This window comes from Nanorana parkeri, unplaced genomic scaffold (genome assembly GCF_000935625.1).
Source record: "Nanorana parkeri isolate BGI_ZX_2015 unplaced genomic scaffold, ASM93562v1 scaffold222, whole genome shotgun sequence".
In the NCBI taxonomy this organism is placed as follows: domain Eukaryota; kingdom Metazoa; phylum Chordata; class Amphibia; order Anura; family Dicroglossidae; genus Nanorana; species Nanorana parkeri.
In genome coordinates, this window is record NW_017306490.1 from 232,867 (window position 1) to 260,311 (window position 27,445).

A 27,445-nucleotide genomic window follows, 5' to 3' on the forward strand; every position below is an offset into this window, starting at 1 on the left:
AGTGCAGAAGGATTGAAGAATAAGCATGAAAGAGGCAGAAAGTGAAGCAGCTAGAATACATGGAGGAGGAGATACAGGAAACAGATACGAGGGAGCCAGAGGAAGGAAAATGGGACGGCAAGGTGTATGAAACAGATTGGAGTCAGTTTTCTCAGCTGCCTCTTGGGATTATACTGGGAACATAGCTACAAATGCAGATGTTTATTAATATAGATTTGGCATTTGATAACCGGGGAGGTTTTTATTACTGCATAGCATAAAAGATAGCAAATTATATTCAGAAATACACCATTATTTTTGCCAATTATGTATATTATTGTTTGTTGGTTTAAAAATAGTGAGCGCTATGGGTCCCCTGGAGTGAGAATCCAACAATAACTTATTAAATAAGTGGTATAAAATTATAAATATATTAATATCTCTAAGTGAACATCTTATTATGTAAAACAATAAAAACATAATATATAAATTGCTGAAGTGATATGTGAATAAACGAAAAACAAAAATCAACAATGTAAATTGACTAATGAAGTGGATATAAATGCTTAAATATAAATGTGAATAAATGAATAAATAAATAAATCTTCAATAAACCGTGTGTCCGTGATTTTTTCTGTATTACAGTGTACATATAACTGCGTCTATCATCATCTGTGGTGTGGACAATTAGTTCTTAAGAGGTTAAATAATGTCCAAAAAGTACTTCAATTTAAAAAAAGGCACTCCAATCTAAAAAAGGCAAAAACTTGACAAAGACTTGAATGTATATATCCAAGATGATCGTATCCTGGGGGATGATGTGTCGGAGAAGCGATGGGTCCCCGTAGGGCTTACACTCACCAGATGCTGGGAGGGAGTCAGCTTACTCTTCCACCGTAGTGGCCGAAAGGAGATAGTCTTTGCTCCGTCCTTCCGTGGGATCTTGCAGTATACTTTCGGTCCTGGTCCCAAAAAGAGATGTCGGTATCCCGATGGTAAAAATCCCCTGGTGACGGTAAGATGCCCTTTGGATTGCTTCCGGGAGCACGTCCTAATTTTTAGTCTCTCCGAGCGTTGGTATTTTGAATCCAAGAAAAATTAGAAAAGGAGAGAGAGAGCAGGCAAGGGGCTCCTAGTGCATTAAAAGTTTAAACTTTATTAAGTCATTGCATATGACATATAAAAACCAAAAAAACTGGCTAGTCTGTTGTAAAGCCAGTAATCCTTAGACTGTAGATGTGTCCCAAGCAACAGGCCCGCCTCCCGACGCGTTTCGTCACCTGACTTTATCAAGGTATGGCTAGGTCTGTGTGGATCACATCCCAGTCTAACTTAAATAGTCATCCTACTAATCAATCAATCAAGGATTGGACTAATTGCCCAATTTCGTTCTACATCCATTTCATTTTGATATAGTAATATTTAAAATTTGAAACCACATACAATGCAAGTATAAAACAAAATTAATATGTAAACAGATTAAATGAAACAGTATATGTTGAATTAAAAATTCGGAATTATGTAAATATATTATTTTAAACCCTATCCTTGTGTGTTAGTAAACAAATTAAAAGTGTCAAAATATATAGCTCATAAGTATTACATATTAATGGGGTCAAATGACATCAATGATTAATACGTTTTATCCACCCGAGCTATATGTGAACGAAATTGGGCAATTAGTCTAATCCTTGATTGATTGATTAGTAGGATGACTATTTAAGTTAGACTGGGATGTGATCCACACAGACCTAGCCATACCTACTGGCTTTACAACAGACTAGCCAGTTTTTTTGGTTTTTATATGTCATATGCAATGACTTAATAAAGTTTAAACTTTTAATGCACTAGGAGCCCCTTGCCTGCTCTCTCTCTCCTTTTCTAATTTTTCTTGGATTCAAAATACCAACGCTCGGAGAGACTAAAAATTAGGACGTGCTCCCGGAAGCAATCCAAAGGGCATCTTACCGTCACCAGGGGATTTTTACCATCGGGATACCGACATCTCTTTTTGGGACCAGGACCGAAAGTATACTGCAAGATCCCACGGAAGGACGGAGCAAAGACCATCTCCTTTCGGCCACTACGGTGGAAGAGAAAGCTGACTCCCTCCCGGCATCTGGTGAGTGTAAGCCCTACGGGGACCCATCGCTTCTCCGACACATCATCCCCCAGGATACGATCATCTTGGATATATACATTCAAGTCTTTGTCAAGTTTTTGCCTTTTTTAGATTGGAGTGCCTTTTTTTAAATTGAAGTACTTTTTGGACATTATTTAACCTCTTAAGAACTAATTGTCCATCTGGTTCAAAGTTTAGGACACGTTTATGATAAACCACTGCACATCTATCAGTACACCACAGATGATGATAGACGCAGTTATATGTACACTGTAATACAGAAAAAATCACGGACACACGGTTTATTGAAGATTTATTTATTTATTCATTTATTCACATTTATATTTAAGCATTTATATCCACTTCATTAGTCAATTTACATTGTTGATTTTTGTTTCGTTTATTCACATATCACTTCAGCAATTTATATATTATTTTTTATTGTTTACATAATAAGATGTTCACTTAGAGATATTTATATATTTATAATTTTATACCACTTATTTAATAAGTTATTGTTGGATTCTCACTTTACTCCAGGGGACCCATAGCGCTCACTATTTTTAAACCATTTTGTGAGGCTCATCTAGCCTTAGTTTCAGCAGCTTGCGGTTAACCCTTATTTTCTGTGAAATCTCCCCCTTTGGGTCTGTTTCATAGCGCAGAACATTCAACCTTCCATTATTGTTTGTTGCTCATTATGGTATTAATGTTATCCCTTTAATCATATAAAATAATTTGGAAGGCTAAAAGAGAAAGTCATATAATCATGCTGCAAAAGCTGTAGTATTGCAAAAGAGGTATTAAATGAAGACCTAATGTCACAAGGCAAAGCACAATAGACAAGGATCAGTAACCTATAGTAACCAAACAGCAATAGAGTTTCATTAATGTGACTGCTCAAAATAGGTAAATGATTCAGGTGTATGTATAGCCCAAGGTTTTTCTTTTTAGATTTGGACAGCATAGAGAACTGTTAAAAACCTGTCAGGTTATTTATTGGCCACCTGTGTATCATTGGGGAAGTTTCCTTTTACTTCCTGACCAGGAGATTCAACAGGATGTTAGAGAAAATCTCCCAAAGTGGGGGGAATCCCCCTCTTAGACAGTTGTCCATATTGGACAATTGCCTTTACCTCTTGTTCTTGTTTCCTCTCATTTTCTTTCTTATATCTGTAAAAAATAAGTCAAGGCAACTAGACTGAAACGTCTTGAAGAAAAATACAGCAAGTCCAGTTGCCTTGACTTATTTTTTACAGATATACCATGACCTGGATGAATGAGAACCTTCACAGACATTTTGTGACAGGGACACAGCATTTAGAACTTTACAGAATTTCTGTGTTTTAGTTCTGTATCCAATCCAGTCTTAAGCCATTTGATTCAGTTTGGCTAAATTACAAACGTTCAACACATTTTCATGCTTTTAGTCCATGAAAAAGTCCTCATTGTCATGCATATAGTTGTAAAGACGAACAGAACTATACAGATATAACTCATGGTAAGTGTAAACATGTATTTGCAAATTCACTTAAATCTTACAATTCATTAATACATATCTTGAAATGGTCTAACCCACCCCACCCAATCAAAACGTAAAACGTTTTGTCTATAGATAGGCTTTAAATCTGATTGATTAAGGTTGTTGCGCTTCACAAATCATTACTGGTCTTTGCACTGTGTAAATGAGCCTTAGTATATTTAGTTTGGAATTTACCAAAAGAACTATAAATTTATCATTGCTGTTTTATGAAGCTAAGAAAATACAGGGCTATTTCCGTAGCTACCAGGTAGGTTTTTGTGTAACGTGTGCTGGCACCATGTAACAAAGTATCTACTGGCCGTGGGCAACAGTTCCATTTTCTTTGTCTGCTTTTCATAAATGAGCCCAGCTACTGTTGGATTTATTATAAAATGGAAGCAGTGTCTCTCACAGATACCAGTAGCTGCACACAGACATGACATATTGATGTTTGTAGTTTATGGCCTCTTTTGTATCTCTGAATAAGAAGTCTGTGTGCACTGTAAACCCTTCGAATAGCAGATAAAGATATAAATAATGTGTAGTGTGCATGTAAGGAGAACAAGGAGGAATACTGCAATAGTTACTAATGTATTATGTGATTTAGAACCACAAATTGAGAGTATATATATTTTCAGCAAAGCAAAATTGAGTAAGGAAATTGGAAAAATCATGTGGTGAAAGCTGTATTCCAGTTGTGATGGGACTTATTTAATAAAATGGAAAAAAAATATTGACTGTAGTAACTCATTAAAACTTATCAGCAAGGGGGTATTTAATGATCACATAGTGATCATCAATGTAAATGAATACACCCATAAACTTCGACTTTTGCCACCAACCATGCTGAACATTATAACACAAATGTAAAACCGAAGCGGACTATTAAAGTCAACATGCAGTCTACTTTCGAGGCCAAAAGCCTGTTTGGAAGAGGGAGTTGTGTGTCACCTGAGATACAGAAACCATCGTGACTCTTGTTAGCAATCTTTTCACCCTTTCCTTTTCAATTCTGATGACGGATTTGCCCATAATTATCTTATAGTGGCTAAACAAGGTATTTAAAATAAATAAAAAAGGTTGTACATTTTAGTTGTGTTTTGGTGTTGCCTTTCTCCCCAACTGCCCCAGACTAATGTCCACAAATGTAACTATGTGCACCTATAATAGCTGGTGTTTTATTATATTCTAGACCATCCCTAGAATTGCTACATTTAAATTGCTAAAATATTTAATCAGCATTGTATTGTATATGAATTTAGATTTGTTTAAATTATGTGCTGATATGAAGAATTTATTTTACAATGCAAAAGTCCCCCTACAGAACTGCAAAGGGTTCATTCACACATAATTGTGATTATGTACAATTATATGCATTTATTGCATATTTCTAAACTCATAATAATAAATGTAATGAATTTATCATGCACACCATGCACTTCTTTTTAGATGCATTCAGTTCAGCTGTGGTTAGAAAACATAGATATATGTGCATCCAAGGGCAGATTAGACACTCTGAATGCATCTAAACACTAAAAAAAGAGCTTTTATGGGCCAGCAACAAATTCCTGGGGCAAGAATCTGCAGATTCTTGTGGCTGGATTTAGAGGTGGCTCTGGACAGCTGTGGATGCTCAGCCTGTACAAAGCAATGACAGACTGACAGGAACAACGGCTGTTGCCACTATTTGCGTGCATTTGCAAATCCAGCCATTACTCTAGTAATTACCTAGATGTAACTACCTTCAGAGACACAATTGTTAATAGTGATGCTAACAGAAGCTATAGAAAAATGTTGTTTCTGGGTTAAATAGTTCTTTAAATGTTGGTTTTACAATTATCGGCGCACATTGGATAAAGTGAGAGCAGTGTTTCACACCCCAGTTGCCTAATATAATCCCAAGATCATATGATCGTTAAACCCAAACCAGGTATGCAAAAGTGAGGCATTTATGAAACATTATTGTTCTCACAAATGAACTTAGTAAAAATTTGAAAATATATTTATTATAGCAATAGATTAAAAACATGAATTGTGTTAAAATAGACACAAAATGAATACAACAAAATAGTACATGGTCCAGATGCAATACAGTAAGATGTTGCAGTGGTCTGGGTAATCACAAGAAGATTAACACATGATGTTGTTCTCTAGGTGAATCAACATGTTTCGCCATAAATGTGGTTATTGATTTTTTGTATATTAACTAGTCTCCTAGGACTGAAGTATTCTGAGGAAGCCATTATATGGCGAAACATGTGTGAGAGCAATAATGTTTCTTAAAAGCCCCCCTTTTCCAGGCTTTGCATACCTGGTTTGGGTTTAACGATTATATGATCTTGGTATTTATTATATTAGTTCTTTTAATGTTGTTTAAGAACAGGACAAAATAGAAAAGCTGACAACAGTACAAATGACCAAAGCCTTCTTTCTAATCCAAACTGAGTAAAAAAAGTAATTGAAACTGATTCATTTGTGGATGTGAAAGCAATTGTGAAACTTAGGTTCAGCACCATGGACAGCAATCCATGCTGTGCATTCCCTGCATGTGCTTACATTGGGATTGTTTATTTCTGTTCTTGCTGTTTTTCAGCACATAACCTGTGCTAATATTAAATCGGTAATGTTCTTATTTGATTTACTAAATATAATTTACTCTTTATTAATCTTCCTTGACTATAATTGCTGTGTTTATCCTTCCATGCCACTGAGGATGAAATGTACAAAAGCCTTTATTAGATGTTTCTCTGTCAAGGAGCTGTTTTTGATGCATTGCACCAAATTGTGTTTATGTTGTCACAACATGCGTGTATCTTGTTTTTATTTGATGTTCATGGCTCAGGTTGTTTTGTATTTGACCTCACTGACATTGTGACATTTAAGCACATATTGATGTTTCAAACGTCATATCAGCCTTTAGATCTGTTCCTGTAAAACTCCCTGACATTTCAGACTTCCTAATAAGCTAGGTGTTGTTTTTGCCTGTTTAGTGCACAGACTACTTAAAGGGTTTTTAGCTTTTCCATTTGTATCCAATCCAGTCTTAAACAATTTTATTAAATTTGGTAATTTGGATGTAATCTCTCAAAGTGAAGGGCATCCCCCTCTTAGACATTTTTCCCTATTGTATGAGTTGCCTTTAACTCATGTTATTATTTCCTCTTATTTTATTTCTCAGTACAAAAAGAGGGGTAAATCTCTCCAATATGGACACAACAATTACTTTATAGAATTTCTGCTTTTTACTTCTGTATCCAATCCAGTCTTAATCCATTTGATTCAATGTGGCTAAATTACAAAAGTTCAACACATTGTCATGATTTTACTCCAGGAAAAACTCCTCTTTGTCATGTATATAGTTGGTAAGTTGAATACTAACAGAACTGTACAGATATAACTCATGGTAAGGGTAAACATGTTTTGGTGAATTCACTTAGATCTTACAATTTGTTAATAAACATCTGCATTGCAAGTGACCCCAGCAGAAATTCCTCAAACCCCAAACATATTGCCAAATCCAATAGAAGTCTATTGGAGCCTGAAGCTTACTATTAATTTCTGGGCTTTTTTAAGGTTAATTTACAAGTTATTGTGAAAATGCATTGGTAGCTGGGAATTGCCATTGGGAACATGTACTAATGCAAACACATTTGTTTAAAAAATATAATTCAGCAGGGAGAGGATCTTTTAATGTGGCTTAAGTAGCAACATCAATAATACACATATCCTTTTAATCCTTTATGCTTGGAGGATATCTTAAAGCTGCACATGATGTTAAGGAACAGTACGGGCTAACTCTTAAAAAATGGCATTACCAAAAACTGCCGCTACAACAGGACCGATCCCCATATGGCTTCTGAATGTCAACAAACCAGCTGGGGATCTTGGGAAACATAAGTGACTGAATATGATCGTGACCATATTTGGTCGATGATATCACCTTTGATCTGTGGCTACCCCGATGTTTACCTGTCAGACTCCTGCAGCAGAATGACACATCTCCAGCCAGTTGCTGTATGTAAACAAAACAGTAATCCTGGGTGACATCATTGACCAAAAATAGTCATGACTATATATGGTCAATGATGTCACCCAGGATCCCCGGCTGATTTGTCTACAAACACCAGTCGACCGGGCATCTGTCATTTTATGGCAATAGTACTACCACCACAAAATGTTTCCCAACTGGTGTCTGTTTACAGAAATCAACCAGGAATGCAGGTGGTAAAAACAATCCAAATATGGGCAGTTTGTCCTTTCGTCCACCTGTCCAACTGCAAACAGGCTGGATGAGGGTCAAACTAATATTCAACCCCAACCCAAAAGAACATCCTTACTGTGTAGCCCTGGTCCTATCAAGTGTGAAGTTGGATTCACCACTGACTCCATCCTCGTACTCCTTCAACACACTGTCGTAATTAAAAAAACAGTGTTGAGCCCCCTTACATATTAATACTAGACCCTTATCCGGGCATTCAGCCTATGCAGCCAAGAAAGGGAGGGCAGCAAGTGTGTGCCCCCCCTCCCTGAACCACACTAGGCCACATGTCTTTAACATTGGGGGGAGGCTTTACCACCCCACCTTGCAAGGTACTCTCACAACTAACACTGCGGGTATGTGGAAATCACCTGTATTTAACGTATTAGACCATTTATTAGGCCATGCATGGGGTAATAATATGAATAATAGCTTTACTGTAATTACTTACTACAAGAGGTTAATTCTGTGTACCAGTGTTTACACTGTATCTAGCTATGTGCTCCTGAAGTGTCGGTATGAAATAGCGGTAGGGTGTTTTTCTCTGCTTTTATATTTTATCTTTCATTTCTTACCATCATATCTCGGATTTAAAAATAATCCCCTTCAAGAAAATCCTGCTGGAAGTGAAATCCTGGCATTAGATGCAAACTGTAAAGTCTTTCTCTCTTGTGAAAACAAAAGGAATTAACAACTCTTCTACAGGCTGTAATTAGCTGCCCAGAGTCATGTCTGTATGATAATGTCATTTGAAATGAGAAAAGACACAGAAAACAAATGTTCTTTCATTTGTACACAGAGACACATGAAGAGATTGCAGCCATTGTATTTTATCATATACATTCTCAACAAAATGGCATAAAGCTAGAATGTTTACTTGAAGACATAAGGCAAACATAATTTGGGAAACTTTCAGTTTTATATACAACTTATTTAACTTTGGAGCACCATAATGTGCATGTGTGGTATGTTAATTAAAAAAATATATAACATATATATTTTATATAAAATTTCTGCACACCACCTGGAATTTTAAACCAGGTTGGCTGGAAACATGCCTGCATTGGTTGCTGGAATAGACGCGTGACACAACAGTGATGATTTACACAAATCCTTTTATACAATTCTCTGATGTTCAGGAAAATCATTGACCTTGTATTAGCATTGCAAGGAGGAATAAATGATGGAACCAAGAACTTTCTGCTCAAAAATAGAATGACTCTTATGTGTAGACAAAGGTTATTATAACTGCTTGAATATATATATTGAATGGATTGTCTCCATAGTGTACAATGCAGCCAAGAGAACTTTGTTGCTTGGAACTACAGAAGTAAATAAAGGTGAAAACGGAAATACGGTGGCTAATAGTTCAATAGATAGGTAGATAGATCATATTCATCTGGACTGCATTTTATCGATTACCCTCCTTTGTGTTAGACATCTGTAAACCGATCTAGACTAGCTGCAATCATTAAATGTTTCTTCTGTGTGTTGTTCTCTCTACTACAGCAAATACATGGGACTAAAAAGAGTAAAATGTTTTACAACATGAGTCTTGTTTAAGAATTCCTTATCTTAGATATACAGTATAGGATTAGATATAAATCTGTTCTGGTAAACTGGCTTAAACATACAATGTGTGGATTTTGTAACATAACTGTCATTTGTTTCCTAGTTATAAAGACAAGCAATTGTTCATGACTTTGCTCTTTTGTTTTTGTCTTGGCAGCTAGGAGGATGTGGGATCCTTGGAGTGGGTATCTGGCTGGCCGTTACACAGGGGAACTTTGCCACGCTCTCCTCCTCTTTTCCTTCGCTATCTGCTGCCAACCTGTTGATAGCTACAGGAACCATCGTGATGATCGTGGGCTTTCTGGGCTGCATTGGTGCTATTAAGGAGAACAAATACCTTCTCCTGAGTGTGAGTACAAATCATTGTGGGAGTTTTGTATGCTCTGGGGAATGTTCAATTGTATAGGGGCTGAAGTAAAACTGGGGGGAAAGCATAGAGAAGAATGTAACTGTTGGCCATAGCTGCCAGTTAGGTTGCAACTTCACTGGGAAGTCTATACCAGTTTATACATAAACCCTAAACTGATCAGTAAGTATTTGATTATTACCATTCAGCAGCCTGTAGGTGTATATAAATGTTAAGATGTACATCACAAACAGAAATCAGTCTGCCTGTATTTTATTAAAGTCTGTGTGACAATTAACAAAGACTGTGTGTATTTACAACCTGTGCACCTACATGTATAATCTTGGGCAACCAACTGCAGCAGTTTTGCACAGGTCTGTGACCGATTTATTAGTGGAAATGATACAGAATTTAACTCTAAACAGATGCATAAATAAATTCTTAGGGTCAGATTTCCTTCTGTTTCTGTGCTGTTACAGCAGCTGAGGGAGAATTTTATATCTCACCGCTCCTGTTTAGCATTGCCTTGCTGTGCAACAGACATATACATGCCTCCCCTTGTGCCAAGGAGGACATAGCTAAACAAAAAACATTCGGAATGTATGTATGCATGGGTAAACATTTATTTGGATATTTATGAAGATATTTCTGTGTGAATGAATTGGAATGGTTGGGTAATGTAAGTGTTTATAAAGGCCATGTCATACCAGTGATTTTGTAGCAGCGATTAGTAGCAGCCACAGAATTTCAAATTAATTTCAGTCTATGAAAGGTCTGTGTCACCGATCTAAGCAATGTGTAGCTCAGTCACATATCGATTGAAGTTTCAGTGTTTGGAGCTAGGTACAGAGTCACCATCAATCTGCTCATGATTTACAATGCAGCTGCTAGGGTCCATGCCATTCAATTGGATTGCAGCTGCCTAGACAAGCATTAAAGTCAGCTACAACAATTACTTGGTATACAGTGGTCAGGAGTAAGTGAACTCTTATCTTGGTGGTTAGTGTGCTTCTTTTATTGGTGGCCACTGTTCCCTCTTGCACTGGTGGTGAGCGTGCCCCCTTACACTTGTGTGCAGTGTGCCTCCCTACTTTGGTGCTTAGTGTTCAGTGCACCCTCACATTGGTGGTCAGTTTTCAGTGCCCCCTTTACATTAGTGGTCAGTTGTCAGTGATCCCCTTTCATTGGCAGTCAGTACTTAGTGCCCACCTTACATTGGTGGTCAGTGCTCAGTGCGTTACTTAAACTGGTAGTAAGTCCTTATTACCCTCCTTAGATTGGTAGTCAGCTCTCAGTGCCCTCTTACATTGGTAGTTAGTGTTTAATGCCACCTTCACATTAGTGGTCAGTTCTTAGTGCCCCGCTTACATTGGTGGTTAGTTCTCAGAGCCCTCTTATATTTATGGACAAGCTTAAAGCCCCTCTCACATTGATGTCAGTTCCAAGTACCCCACTTTACATTGGTGGTCAGTGCTTACAGCCCCCCTTACATTGATGTTCAGTTCTCAGTGACCCCACTACATTGGTAGTCAGTTCTCAATGCCTCCCTTTCATTGATGACCAATACTTAGTGCCCCCCTTACATTGTTGGTCATTTCTTAGTGCCCCCTTACATGTGTGGCAAGTTCTCAGTGCCCCCTTTACATTGGTAGTCAGTTCTCAGTGCCTCCCTTTCATCAATGATCAGTGCTTAGTGCCCCCCTTACGTTGGTGGTCATTTCCTTGTGTCCCCTTACATGTGTGGCAAGTTCTTAGTGCCCCTTTACATTGGTGGTCAGTTCTCAGTACCCCTCTTACATCAGTGGTTAATTGTCAATTCTCAGTGCTCCCCTTATATCAGTAGTCCAAGGTTAATGCCCACCTAACATATATAGTCAGTGCCCCCTTATATTTTTTAGTGCTCCCATTGCCCCAGTGCTCCCAGTGCATTTATGGTCAGTTTCCAGTATCTCCGTTACATTGGTGGTCAGTCCTTAGTGCCACCCTTACATTGGTGGTCAGTTTCCAATGCTCCCTTTTATTGTTGGTCACACTAGTCCTCCTCCCTGCAAAGCATTAGCAGCAGCAGTCTAACATGATTTAGGCAGCGGTGACATCAGAAGGGTGGGTATACAAGCAGGCAAGCTGATAATGGTGTGGCTACATGCTGACAGTGGCATGAAGTATCTAGCTCTACTTTCCAGCTTAATGTGCTCCAGCTGCTGCTGTCAAAACAAACATGGGCAAGCTTGGTTGTAGGAGCTCTGCCCTCACCAATGAGACAGGATTAGAAAAGTACTGTAATGGGGAACGATGTTACAGACAGGGAAAGGCCTCACAATGCAGTTTTGAAATAACATGACAAGTGGTTTGTGGCCTCAGAACCCATATTATTAATATTATTATTATTATTACATATTATTTATATAGAGCCAACAGAGATAGCACTGTGCTTGAGATGTGGGGCATGTGCCCTGGATGCCTGGTGCTAGTGACACCACTGTCTGGGAGGAGCTACAAAGCTATTAGTGATGGGAGACTTCCTGTGCTGGAAGCTAATTGCTGTAATCTGCAAAGATTACCGCAGATTAGTAGAGATCAGCAGAACTGACTAAAATGCCAGGTCCACTCTAAGGCCACTTTCACACCTGGGCAGTAGCGTTTTTGCACACATTAGTGCACATTTTTGTCTAGCGTATTTTGCACATGTATGTATGCGTTAAATGCGTGCACATGAAGACGCATGTTTTAGCTGGCAGAATGAGAGACATTACGGTCAACGGACAAACGAGCAAAAACATGCACAGAGATGTGTAAATTGCTTGTGTCGCATGTTTCCAGGCGTTTCCATTGAAGTCCAATCTGCCAAAAAGAAGCTCATGTACTTTTCCAGCATTCAGCGGTTTACAGCTTGTGACAAAATGCTTCTTGTGCGGAAAGTTTTGTTGCACTTGTCTTTGAGCATCAAAATGCCTAGGTGTGAACGGGGCCCTAGGCTAATGTAGAGTCTTTGGGGAAAGCTGAAGTGGTGCAAATACCTGGTGCATTTGCAGTAGCAGCAGGATGGTAATAACACTGTGTCGCTACTACACATGGCGGTAGCATCGATGTTTAAATGTAGAATAGCGCCATTCACAACAGCCATACTGATTGGGAAGCACATCCAGAGTAGTCCCTGCAGTACGTGAGTCTGTGTTGCAATGAGAGATGACCTTCCCATTTCTGGCCTTGTAAGCCATCTTCTTACTCCCTGGCTTTTAGTGCGGCTTTCACGGGCACTGTAATTGCAGCTAACCCCACCAACCCCACCACCCAACCTCTGCTGCTGGTCTGGAGGATTGCTTCTGAAGTTACAGGTGACAGTTCCTAACCAAGGCACCTCCCTCCCCAACCATCCCTGCCACTACCACTGTGCCTGCACTCTCCTTACTACCCTGCCTGAAACTTCCCCACAGCCACAATTCCACGGCAACCCCCCTGCTCTCATTACCACAACTGACCCTCATCCTCCTCATCTGGCACCACACCTCCCAAATGCCTCCACTTCACTTGCCACTGCACTGCATCTGTGCTTGCTGCCAATTCACTGAGGCATACCTTAGCACTCGCCACCACTGTACCAATGGACAATCAATTATGTGCTCTACAACACTGCAGTGCATATATTTAGCTTGTTCAACAAAAGGGCAAACTTTTGCTAGTACATTATTGGGGGGGAAAATTTCGGCATCTGTAGCATGTGTAACTGTTCAATTAAATTTCACAACAAATGTTGTTGTAATATTATCTGTAGTAACAATGTCTTTCCTATAATACATGCCACAATCTATTAGTCAGCAATTAAAAAATATTATGTTAGACTAATGAAGCTGCTCTGCCAGAAATTAAGCAATCATTTTTTTAGCACACGGATTCTTGTTTTTATGGAAATTCGGCTCTATAAAAAGTTAGATAAAAAAACCTTTGTCCCAAATCACCCAAAGTTTTCACATTTAGTTTTGCTAGCATTGAAAGGAGAAAGGTTAACAGTGATCTAACAGAGGCTGCCAGCTGTGTGACATTCAATCCTCTCAGCACTAACACCAGCCTTGCTGAGCAACTGCAGCATGAAATATTACAGAAGAGGAGTCAGGAGCAGAGAGAAGAGTGGGAAGGAAAAACACACTTTACAGCTCACCCAGGAGGGTTTGAGAGGGAACTAAAATTGATTTTACTATCTCAATATACACCGCAGAGGTACCAAGCTGCAGACGTGTGGAGTTTTTAGTGTGCCATTCAAGAAAGAGGATACGTATTTTTACGGTTGCCTATGACACTTCTTTCAATCACATATATGCAGCTTTCTCAATAAATTTCGCAGGCAGTCTTCATGTGGTAAAAATTCTTAGAAAACACATATTTTGTCTTGTTTGTTGTATTGATTTAGTTATGACAGATTAAATATAGTGAAATATATAGCCTGGGGCACAAGAAGGTCATTCAACATAGAGGAAAGAAGTGGTCTGCCACAAAAATGGTTGCTCACTACTCTGCTGAAGATTTCAAAAGTACAGCTAAACTCCAGTAAATAGCCACATACAGCGGAAATATATGTATGCCATATATTGTAATTCCATTAAGCCGTGTGATTCAGGCACCACTGTTAGGCAGCATAGCCAGGTCCCTGACTTCAAGAGCATTTCGCTAGTACACCTTGGTTTTGGAAACGCCCAGGCATTTCAACAACATCACTGCCTGTGATGTCAGAAGCTTTAACAGCTGTTGATACTGACATCATCAAGTCACTTTGTGTTATGGGGTGATGATGCTCCGCCTCTGTTTCTTGCCTGCAAATCACATGCCTTGCTAAAGGAATAAATTAAATTCTGTGCTAATGCACATTGCCCAGGAATATCAAACTGGGCAGCAGCCAGCAACAATTAGTAAATATGCCCTGTGCAAATACACATACAGCCATTTAACAGCAATGTGCATGGGGACAGGCTATGGAATACAAAATCCAGCCAGCAAAAAAATAAGAAATATGACCTATAAAAAACCACAAATTCAGTTTCTTATGACTGTAGACATTGTTTATGAAGAGGCTATAAAGAGACCTATGCTTTCTTTAATACAGCTTAATTTAATACAAGTAAATTGTCAATATGGCTGCTGGGAACCTAGCATTTTTATAGCGAGGGGCTGGCACATATCAAAGCCCCCCTTATTGACCCTTCTAAGCCACCTGACCGAAGTTCAAAGGTCAGGAAGTGCATTATTGGTAGTTGGTTGCTATGGCGGTGAACTGCCGCAAATCAGATAGGGCCTGCATCTAGTATTCAGCATCACATGCATAGTGAAACACAGATACCCAGCGATGGTGTCATTGGGTCTAAAATAAGGTATGTATACAAAATAGAAATATTGTGTTTAAAATAATAATAATTTAGCATGAGGGTGGAAGTAGGACACAGGGAAGGCAAAATATATTACACTAAAAACTAGGGATCCCAATGTTTCATAAAAGGATTACAAATCCATGTATCACAGTGTCTCAGAATTTCTTCAACACACCATTTAATTTGTGATTTCTGAGGCAGCTGCTTTGTTTGCATTTTCTCTTTTTCAACCAAGGAAAGCTGACATTGTGGAGTGGAGCAGGTTTCAATAAGTGGAAATGCTGTTGTCCAAAGGAGTTGAGGCTTAATGTTGCTGCTGGACAGTGCTCTTGGGAAAAGTCAGCAACCCCTATAAGAGATTGCATGAAGCTTTCTGCTGTCACAGCACAAGCGTGTTCCTGATGTACAGTATTGAAACCATCAGACCTCTCTGATGGTTTGAATAGATGAAGGGAAAAAAGAAAACACATGGCTTATTTCCCCTTTATAATAAAAACCCTCTAATTGTGTAAATGTAATTTCAGGAGGGGAACATTGGAGAATATGTATACTAGAAGAGATACTGTGTCTTTATTGCCTTCATACCCAATATAATCATGTATAAATTCCCATCTGCTTACTTTCCAGGAACAGGCAGGAAAACACTGGAAAAAGATATTAGATTTAATGCTGGTTGTGCTTGTGTGTACAACATATGTAAATTAAATTACACAATATTTAGTATCAAAGCTGGGCAGTTTGATGGCTATATTTGCTGGCATATTCATTAAAGGAAACCTTTTCTGAGAGGAATGTAGGGGCTCACATTGCTGATGTCCATTTGAAATTACTCTGTGACCTGTTCTGCTGGCCCTGTGGCTTTACTAATTTCTGAGTCACTGACCCACAACTGTCTCATACATTTATCAAGTAAGAAGTCCTTTCCTCCATGTATCTGAGTTAGTGACTCCTAAGTTAGAAAGAAAAGCATGGGCAACGAGCCAAGCAACTAGCATTTTTTTTTTAGAAAAGGTCAGCAAAGGCAGACACCATCCTTCTGTCAGCAAAATGTTTTCTGTAAGGCCATGTACATCCTGTACCTAAGGCTTTAGCTTGTTCCCTTTTAAGGGTCGCTGACCTGGTAGAACTATACAGAAATCCAAGCTCTGCTTATTTGTTTCAAGTTAGTGACTCAAAAAGTATTGAAGACAACTATCATAATAGTCAGGCAACTAGTATTGGAAATGGCAGTCTACACGGGTGGTTTTCTTTAAAGTGAAGCAGATGCTCTTTAAAGGACATATACATCTAAGTTAAGTACATTTGTAGGAAAGCTATGAATAACATTTACAGATATGTGTAACAGAAATGAATATACCTCACTGTTCTGATCCAAAGTTAAGATATTTTTCTGCATAAAGCTGACTTTCTTAGCAATCCTTTTGAAGGACATTGCAGGCAGAGTCTGGTAAACCTCATGTAGACAAAAATAGCGGATAAAACAGAATAATGATACAATGCCACATATATATCAAGAGAAGAATGAATGGGAAAAAAACAAGTTTGTGAATGATAGAAGCAACTATTTTACATAAAGATAAAACATTTGTTCCGCATGCATTTCAAGTGTCTCATGTTTTATATTTCACTCATCCTATTCTATACTTATTGTAAAATGCAGTTTTAGTTTATCCCTCAGTTTTGTCTGATATACCACCACCAGAATTATATATTTCATGAAAGTAGATTGTACTGTCGGTTGTATAGTTGCAGTTGCAATTTTTTATGTCACATTATAACTGTTTATTTTTTCCAACATTTCAGTAAACAAATGAACTTAAGTTAATTTTAGTGTACATAAACACAGTATATTATCCAATGTAAATTTTTTTTGTAAAATAAAAAAAGATGACCGATTAGATAGATACCAAACATGTCAAGCTTCAATGCTGGTGACCATGAATAATGGCCCTAAAATAATTGCTGTCACTTCAGTGTGTGCAGTGATGTGTGGCTCAATCACCGTTTTTGCATGTGTTTGTGTTAGTATGTGCATGTACTTTGGGGGGGGGGCAGCGGAGTTTAAAACATTTTTTGCCATTGCAGAGGGGGATCACAAGCTCCCTCAGTAATAGCACTTTAGTGGTGGCGGGTTCTCTTTAAGGAGACATTAGGGGTCTATTAGGGACCCCTACTTTCACCTTTGCACTTCAGTTCAGTTGATCGAGCACAGATTGTGCTTGATCAGCTTCTTTCCTAGCCTCTTTGACTGGGGAATGACAGCTCAAACACTGGAAGTGATGAAATCATCATCGCTTCTGGGTTCATTCAGCAAGGAGGAGATCCGTGAACAGCGACAGACCTATTCTATGCAGTAATGTCTGTTTTACCGCAACAATAACGCAAGGCATTCTGTGCAGTGTCTTGCTGTGCCATAAATTTAGATAGGCAACCCAACGCACAAGTACAGTAGGTGCCAACAGACTCACACTGCAGCTTACCACAGCACATGTGCCTTACATTGTGGTGAGCTGCATTAAAAAAGTTCAGACATGTTTTTGTTCCCTTTGTCATATATTGACAGTCCATTCTTGTTGAAATGGCTGCCTTTTTGCAACACGCAAACTTGTGCGCAGTAACACACAGCGATGGAACAACATAGTGTGAAGGGGAACTTAACATTTTCATTTGCACAGCTGGTCATGTGTTGTGTGGACTATGGGGACTTGGCTTTCCAAAATGATGTTTCATAATACACCTTATAACCATTCTACAACTTTTTTTGTCCAGACATCTCACCCTTGTTCAATTTTCTTACAACTAGCCCATCATGCACAGACCAATGTAGTTTGCAATTAACGCTCGTTAGCTCCACTAACTGGCCAATTTTCATTGATTGAAAGCACAGATTTTTGTTTGAGCATGTGCAGTGTTCATCTTGAGATTTTTGTGCAAGCTCAATATTCTTGGCGTATTCCACTCGTTCCGGCTATAGTAGTAGCTGCAATCATGCGGAATCCGCTCGTATGGTAAAATGTGCGCGTTTTCGTGCAGCCAGGCCCGGATTTCCCACAAGGCCACCAAGGCCCGGCCTCGGGGCGGCAGAGGGAGTAAATCCGGCCCTGCGTGCAGCGCGGTTTTCCGCTGGGAAGATGCAACCGCTATGTGTGAATGGAGCCTAATAGGTTGGACGCTTTTATGGGAAAAAGATGCATCAAAGGAGAACTATGGGGTCAGGGCTTTTCCCCATAGTTCTCCTTAGGGTAACGGGAGGACACAAACTAGCGTCCCCCCGTTACCCTAAGCTCAGTATACTGCGAGCTACAGCTCGTGTTATACTGAGACGCTGCAGCGGATCCCGACATCGATGTCGAGATCCGCTCAGCTGCGTGAGTGACAGCTGGCTCTGCCTATCTAGAGGCAGAGCCAGCTGTAACCGCCCCCTCCCCGTCCGTTCTGCCAGTCAGCGCTGGCGGATCGGAGCGGGGAGGGGGGAATCCAGCCCCTCCCCTGTCACGGTATATTTTCGCTCACCTCCCAATCTACTGAGCCGACCTGTGACAGTCTCATTGTCACAGGTTGGCTAGAACTATGAGGTGAGTGAAAAGCACTCACCTCATAGTTCTCCTTTAAAAACACATAATTTTCTTATGACTAATTTTGACTTAAAGGATAAGGAATCTTTTAAGCATACTTTTCTGGGCATTCCTTACCCTTTCCCCCTTCCCACTGTTCTTATCCAATGCACCTTGCTGCACCATGTGCTTTGCGGTGCATGATACTACGTGCCAAAAAAAACAAGATGCAAGGATGTCTTTGGTGTGATTGTTGTGTGCAGAGTAGCCCATTATAATGAATGAGCTGCCCTATAAGTAACACACAAAAATTAGCAAGTATCAAAGGGGGGTTAGACAGGGGAGAGAGCAACTGAAGAGAGGTGTCAGAGGGCACTACACTGTTATGATTGGAAGCACTCGTAGCTCTTACATACAGGGAATGATGATACTCCAACTAGTGCTTGAAGAACCACCCTGTTGGATGCAGCATGTGGTTTCAGTGTCTATGCAGTTTTATTGTTTCAGGTAAAATGTATTCGGTAAGGAAGTACAAAAGACATTGATGTGCAACCAACTGTATTTACTCTTGAGGCAACAATCAAATTTGAATGTAATAAATGAAGATCCATCAAACATTATTTCTGGCTTTTCATTATGAGTTACTGCACAATAATGTGTCTTTCTGGAAATCTTCCTGAAAATGACATATACCGTAATCTACTCTGATACATGCTGGCAGTTTATTTTAAAGCTTTGGAACTAGAACAAGCAAGGTTGCCTTTAGTGCCTGTTCACACGACGTCCGTTTTGTGTGCTGACCTGATCCGTACGCTCCTGCACTCAAAATGCATCCCAATGTATCCCTATGTGTTTTATGGGCTACAGTTCTCACATGTTCAGCTTACGACAGAAAAATACTGCATGTCACATTTTGTACGGTCAGGAAGTGGTCATGAAACGCAAACGTGTCAAAAACGCACTGCACTGAAGCTAACATACTAACAGCCCCACTCCAGCACAAAAAAAATATATATATATATATTTTTTTACTGGAACGCATAAAAAACGCGGCCAAAACGCACTGCATCAGTAGCAGCGCGTCTGCAGATCCGGACCTGATCAGGACCTGAAACTCATGTGAACAGGCACGCAATGTTTAAATGCACCTAGCTACTAACCTACAAGGGTTTGTACTGACATTTTACAGTGACAATGACATGTGCTCTTGGATATGAATAGAAGGCATACTCAAACCAGGGCTACTCAATGTATGCAATGTTAAACAATTATTAACTTATTACAGTAACATGGAGATGTATTGCTGTGCTAGATAATAAATACTATCTCTTTTTTCAGTTCTTTATCTTGTTGCTGATCATCTTCTTACTGGAGCTTATTGTGGTTAGCCTCTTCTTTATCTACACTGACAAGGTAAGCCATGTTTAATGGAATCAGTCCAGCTTACTTCGGAATGTTTTTTCTCCATATTTTTATTCACAAGAATATTACTTTGCAAGGCCAAAGCCAATTCCTCTAAAGCACAGCAGTATGTATACAAGTGTTTTCCTCTTGTTTTCAATATTCAATCAACGGAGCTTGTTCACATACAAGTCTGCTCATAAAAAGAAATGGAATTACATTATTTTTGATAAGGGGTTTAACAGCTGTGTCAAGTGATTAGTTAATTGTGTTTGTTATCATTTTGTTATTTATTCTGTCTTGGGGTTTAGGGCTGTGCTATAATATAGACTGCTTGACTGGACACAGTTACATCTGATGCACATAGTTACAGGTTCAGATGAATAGTTATCAGTTATCATGATTAGTTATCATGATTGAATTCTCATACTTTCAACTGCATTGTATGAAAATATATTCTTGTATAAGCAGTTATTGTACTTTGACGATATGTATATACATGTTTTCAGGACCAGTATATCAGAACAAATCTGCTCCATGATATTGTAACAAGAACATTCCCAAAGTTTTTTTAAGGTGGAAATTGCGGCAGAAAACAAGAGTTATGATAATATGCTGCTTCTATCATTTGTTCTGCAGTACCTTCTTTCAGTGTACAATGGTCATGGTAAATGGATCAGTTCTTATAGCTAGTGACACCTTGGAACAATATTTGTGGAAATGATGGTTCTTATTCCCTTTGGTGTTGTAATTGTGATGTCAGGAAAGTTAAAGTGATATTAAAGTCAAAAGGTTTTTAAGCGATTTCAAATGCTGATGAAATCACTTACATGGATCCCGCTTCTTGATTTTGTGAAAGTTTTAACTTCCTGCAGAATCAGCTGGTCTCGTGAGCACTGGTCCTGATATCCTGTTTGAGGGTGGCTCCTTTCCCTTACAGGGTCCTATGGAGCACCCCTTGTGTGTGCTAGTAAGCTGTGTGTGACTTCACACAGGAATGCAAGATGAGCCACTTCTCTGCTCCCCCTTCCTCCCTTCTCCAAGCTAACATATGGGCAACTGCTAAAGATTGCCCTGTCCCTTGTGATCTTGTACTGGACAGGAAGTTAAGGGAAGCAGAACTGAGAGAGTTGGAGCTTTTCAGAAACATGATGACTGTTAGTGTTTGAGCAACATTTTAAAGAAATATTTTGCAGGGCAATGTACACTGAGTGGACAGATTATTATGACCACCTGACGTTTGTAGGCAAAGTAGCTATAATTTTGTGCTGAAGTTACTAGAGGGCCAGACCATTATTAATAGGGAAGCAGGTTGTTTACCACGACAGTAGAAGTGATTTTTTTTCTGAAGATATGGGTAAACAACGCGATTTAACAGCCTTTGAGCGTGGGATGATTGTTGGCGCTCGGAGCCATGGAGCGAGTATCAGCAAAACAGCAGAATTCATTAAATGTTCAAGAGCAGCTGTTGTTAAAGTGTCAGCCGAAAATCTGGGTCTGAACGTGTGAATTGTTGCCGTCAGCGACTAGTCAATGTTAGGGCAGAACGGAGAGTGGCAAGACTGGTACAAGACAACAGAAGGGCAACAGTGCATCAAATTACTGCAGATCTTAATCAGGGATCCTCTCAAATGATCTCTGAACGCACTGTTCGCCGTACACTGCATCGTATGGGATATGAAAGCCGAAGGCCTGTTCGAACACCTTTGCTGTCTGCAGTTAACAAGATAAAACGTCCCCAATTCGCACAGGAACACAAGGATTGGACAGTCGAGCATTGGAAAAAAAGTAATGTGGTCCGATGAATCACGTTTCCAGTTGCATCATGGAGATGGCAGAGTGAGAATTTGGCGGGAACAGCATGAAAGCATGCACCCCACATGCATGAGTACAACCCTTCAAGCTAGCGTCCTCCCGTCACCCTAAGCTCAGTATACCGCGAGCTACAGCGGTATATGAAGCGGATATCGACACTTATGTCTGGATCCACCCAGCTGCATGAGTGACAGCTGGCTCTGCCTATCTAGAGTCAGAGCCAGCTGTACCAGCCCCGTCCGTTCCCGATCGGAGCGGGGAGGGGGGATCCAGCCCCTCCCCTGTCACGGCAGAGAGCCGTGACAGGATTGAGAGGTGAGCGAACGCCGAGATGTGTTCGCTCACTTACCGATCTACTGAGCCGACCTGTGACAGTCTCATTGTCACAGGTCGGCTAGAACTATGAGGTGAGTGAAAATCACTCACCTCATAGATCTCCTTTAAAGAACAGAAAGTCAGCCTGTGGAAGGCAACCTGTGTATGAGTCTGAGCATCAGCACAAGGTGATTTTATGCCAACAAGAGCATTGGCATTTTACAATCCCAGGGTCACAGCTGTATCACACACATGCTATACCCTTTTTCAATTTCAATTACTTCTCATTTCTACTGCATATGCTGTTTAAATTTTAATGGCAAACCAAAGTCTGCAATTTATATTTATAAGTCAGTTTGATCATTCTGCGTGTAACTCTGGACTGGCGGCATTAAGTCTGCAGACCTCCAGCAGTATGTGGCCTGCTGGTTGACAGACACTGGCCTATAGTAAAACGTTAAAGTTGCTAATATACTTAAAAATCAGAAACATGGAGAAATATTTCTTTAAATCAACTTTTCATAAATGTTTTAGTTGGATAATGTTTTTACCGTGAAATTATACTGCAATAGATTTGTAGCTCTGCATATTTCACTTTTACGGTATATATACCATTATGTATTATACCATATAACAGGCCTCAAAATTTCCACTCGCCCCCTCGCAATTGGCGAGTGAAAATTGCGGGGGGGGCCGAGTGGAATGTCAGCAATGGTGCCTCGCCGGCGGGACTAGGGATGGAACACTACCGCCGCGGCAATCGCTCACTCGCTTCTGTTTTCTCTTCTCTTTCTCGCCTGCTGTGCTACAGAGCGGCCGAGCCCGAGAAGGAGAAGAGAGAACAGAACCGTGCGAGCAATTGCCGCGGTGGTAGTGTTCCATCCAGAGCCGGAGCTAGCTCTCTGCGCTCACTCTCTTTCGTCCCGGCCGCTTCACCTCCACTCAGAGAGGCGGCTCTGATTACACCCGTTATCACTCCCTCTCTCTCCTTCTGGCCGCTCTGAAGCTGCAGCGGCCGGGAGCAGAGAGAGGGAACGCTGACAGGTGTGATCGTGGCTGCCTCTCTTAGTGCCCGCTTCCTGGAGTTGAAGCTGGAGCGGTCGGGAGAAGAGGTGATCGTTCAGCGGTGTGATTATGAACAGTCTTAAAGAGCCCCCCCTCCCAGTCCACATCTTATGGGCGTTATTAATCTGAGTTGCCCCACTCAGTATTCCCCTCGCTTGCGGCGATATTGAGTGGGGCACTCATATTAATAACGTGCTGGATTAGTGTGACCCAGGGGCGGACTAGGCCTGGGGGCAGGGTGGCAATTGCCCCCCAGGCCTCTTTGATACCTTTGCAAACGCCCTCCGCCACGGCAAGGACTTCATCTCTCCCCTCTTGACCGCTGCAGCAGCAGAGCGACCGAGAGGGGAGAGATTAAATGCTTATGGCGGCGGTGGGGGGCGTTTGCAAAGGTATCAGAGAGGCTTGGGGGGCAATTGCCACCCTGCCCCCAGTCCGCCCTTGGGTCAGACTAATCCAGCACATTATTAATCTTAGTGCCCCACTCAATATGACCGCAAGAGAGGGGCATACTGAGTGGGGCAACTCAGATTAATAACGTCCGAAAGATGTGGACTGGGAGGGGGGCCTCTTTAAGACTGCGGTGGCGGGGAGAAGAGAACAAGAAGCTCCACTGCCATCGTCTGTGCCCTATTCGATTGGGCTCCTCGGTGGCCACAGCAGTTTCCTCCGCCCACCTCAGCTGCCATTGGTGGGAGAGGAAGACTGCCGGCTTCTGCTGCGCGAGAGAGAGAGCACCTGGAGCCGGCTGGACGTGCAGGCAACCTCGCTGCTCCCCCACCATCACCAGGAGAAGAAGAGGTCAAAGCAACTGTAAGTCCCTGTACTTTCTTTGTGACCTCTGCACTGCGTTACATACTGACCGCTGACCTCTGTACTGTGTACTGACCTCTGTACTGTGCGTCACACCCTGATCTCTGTACTGTGCGTCACATCCTGACCTCTGTACTGCGCGTCACATTGCTGACCTCTGCAGTGCGCGTCACATTGCTAACCTCTGCACTGTGCGTCACATTGCTGACCTCTGCACTGCGCGTCACACTGCTGACCTCTGCACTGCGCGTCACATTGCTGACCTCTGCACTGCGCTTCACATTGCTGACCTCTGCACTTCTCTTCACATTGCTGACCTCTGCACTGCGCTTCACATTGCTGACCTCTGCACTGCGGGTCACATTGCTGACCTCTGCACTGCGCGTCACATTGCTGACCTCTAATGACAAATTGCCATTCAGTATAAGCTCTTTCGGGGTCTCAGAAGTACCCCTTCATCAGGCTCAGAATGAGCCTGATAAAGGGGTACTTCATAGACCCTGAAAGCGCTTGTACTGAATGGCAATTTGTCATTAAAGGACCCTGCTGTAAATATTGTGGTGTACTGGTGACAATTTTTACTACTTCTATATTGCTCATGGTGCCATCCGTGGTCGCTACAAGCACTCACCTGCTTTGCAGGTTTACTACTTTTCCGGTAAGGCTGGTTTCCTATTATATAACATTGCTGGCCTCTGCACTGCGCGTCACATTGCTGGCCTCTGCACTGCGCGTCACACAGCTGGCCTCTGTATTCTGTATTGCACCACTGACTTCTGTACTGTGCATTGTTACTGATCTTTATACTCTGCATCACACCGCTGACCTGGCGGAGTTAAGGCCGGGGCAGGGTAGGGGTTAGGTGGGGCAACTGGTGGCGAGTAACTTTTTAGGCCTGGCTAGTAGCTGAGGACTTGAAATTTTGAGCCCTGCCATATAATACAATGTTTGAAAGCTGCATTAAAAAGGAACAGAACTCAAAATTCAAGATCTACTATATTATAGTGCACATATAGGAATGTTAATTGTGCCTAAGCTGTACTCTGTCAAATTAACCTTTTGTCTTGAATTCCTCCTGAAAAATAGCAGTGCACTTCCTGTTATGTGTGTGTGCCCACTGACTCCTAGCTGCATATCTGCAGTGTGAGATTTAGGGCACTGCAGCTTTTAACTTAATAGTCTCAGAAGATTTAAAGTGAGATTTGGTGATACCAATACAGTGCTGCTCACTGTTCTCTTTGATGGAGGCTCAGACAGGAGGAAGCAAAGCCCTGCCCCTACCAAGATGGCCAACTGCACCCAGAGACACAGTGCAGAACAAGGTATAATAAGTCAGTAAGAGAAAGATCAGCTGTAAGGAGACCTTAGGCAATACTGGTGACTACTCCTTTATGCTGCACCTACCTTTCTATGGGCACAACTTCACAAGTTTTAATCTTTAAGAGTTGATTCTGAATTGCAGTGTGTAGAACCTTTTTTATTTGCCAGAGCTGAAATGGCTGTTTAGAAAGTCCCCGGTATTGTGGGAATATTGTTAGAATGCCTATAAATATTGTTAAATATTTGATGCCGGTCATGCCCTTGTAACATACACTACATGATCTTGTGCATAATGCTCCTATTGCAACATCATCCTGGTAAGAAAAAAAAAAAAATTCTAAAACTATGATTTATTGTGCTTGTTCTTTTAAACAGAAATCCTTTAAGTGATGAAGGCATAGAGATGCAGTCACTGATTAGACTGTCTTTATGTAATTGATTTCCTATCATCTGTTAATATCGAGTGACCACCGCTGAATCTCATGCTGGATACCTTAAATCCCCATACACTTACATACAGAAATATGACTGCTTGACCTCCTTAATGTCACAGTCCTGTGCAACCTGTCATCATCAGCCAGGGTTTCATATTGTATGCAATCTACATCCTGGCTTGACATCATGAAATAGGTGTTAAGCTCCTATGTTTGCACTATGGCACTGTACTTATGTCAACACAATGAAAATAGCTTTTATCTGTCACACGCCATTATGAGATATCGGCAGTGACTGTGCTACCCAGACCGCCTGCCTCACAGCCTGTGACACTATAAACTCATATATTCCAAGGCAGCAAGGTCCTTTCTGGCTCTTTGATGCTCTTGTCTTTAGATAAATTGATGTTGTTGTTTTGCTCGGCAATCTTTTTTTTAAATGCTGTTCTTTGCAAAGTAATTATGAAGCAAGTGTTAGTCAAACAGAGAGACATAAGTGGCTGATCTGCATAAATTCAGCAGAGCTCAGGAAAATGGTAATAAGTCCCATATTCATGGGATACAAATAAGGAAAATTGACAGTTTAAGGCTGATTGAGCCTCACCAAAGAAAATTGGAAGTGTGCAGTCAGCACGCTTTGAATGTTACTCAAAATATTACATAACATTTTACTATACACTGAACTTTGTATAACTATATATGTGGACTTCTACATGATACAGATTTTAGCATACTTCTTTATTGTGGTGTACATGTACTTTTTTTCCCTCTCTAGTTGGCAACTGAAGTTCCCAAAGTGTATGTCTGGTCAAAATGAGTTGGGAAGGGAAACTTTGCTGGTTTTTAGTTTTCTTTACTGTTATAGATACATACTCTTTTACTTCCTGTACTACTGACAACGTTTCACTAGACAGGAAGTGAGGGGAACTCTCCAACAGCAACACAGATACAGTAGTTTAGTAGAAGGCTAGAACACTTGTCAGATTGTTATTTCTGTCCGTGTCTCTGTTGAAGATTTTCCCATGCTCTCTGTCTAGTAAAACCGTTGGTACTGGGAAAGAAAGCGGGGGAAAATTGGAACCCTGATACCAGTAAAAAAATACCACTTTCACTGCCAAGTCTGAGTAATAATATTAAAGGGGTTGTGTTCTCTGGAACCTGAGTGCCCCAGCAAGTGACAACACAATGCAGAACATCGTGTTTTAGTCTGTTTATAACGTTCAGACCCCACCCCCCCCATGAGGCCACAACAAGGCAGGGCCACCTGCATATGTACCTTTTTTTTTACTTTTTTCAGTGATAAATCAGTACTCATGCTGATAGTGGGTGTGACCAGATTGTGTGGCCATAAGTGGAGGGCCTTAAATGGGCATGATTAAATAAAACCTGAGTCTAACAGACATGTACAACACAATCATTAAACAAAAAATAAAACTCTTCCATTAGATATGTTTTTTAGCCTACTGTATAGAAGAACTTTATATAATTGTCATTCAGCAACTGTTTAGACAATAAACACTTTGGTTAGACATATTGGTGGTCAGCGTCTGGTTAATAATGGCCACCCCGTTC

General features: G+C 40.7%; 1 protein-coding gene across 2 annotated transcripts in view; it reads left to right on the forward strand.

The window, feature by feature from the left end:
* TSPAN4 (tetraspanin 4) overlaps positions 1 to 27,445 on the forward strand; it is a 268,961-nt gene that overhangs the window by 204,397 nt on the left and 37,119 nt on the right. For both annotated transcript variants that reach the window (XM_018556043.1, XM_018556042.1), the window contains 2 exons: positions 9,611 to 9,802; positions 20,049 to 20,123. In XM_018556043.1, the coding sequence (XP_018411545.1) occupies positions 9,611 to 9,802; positions 20,049 to 20,123 (267 nt within the window). The remainder of the gene's footprint in view (positions 1 to 9,610; positions 9,803 to 20,048; positions 20,124 to 27,445) is intronic.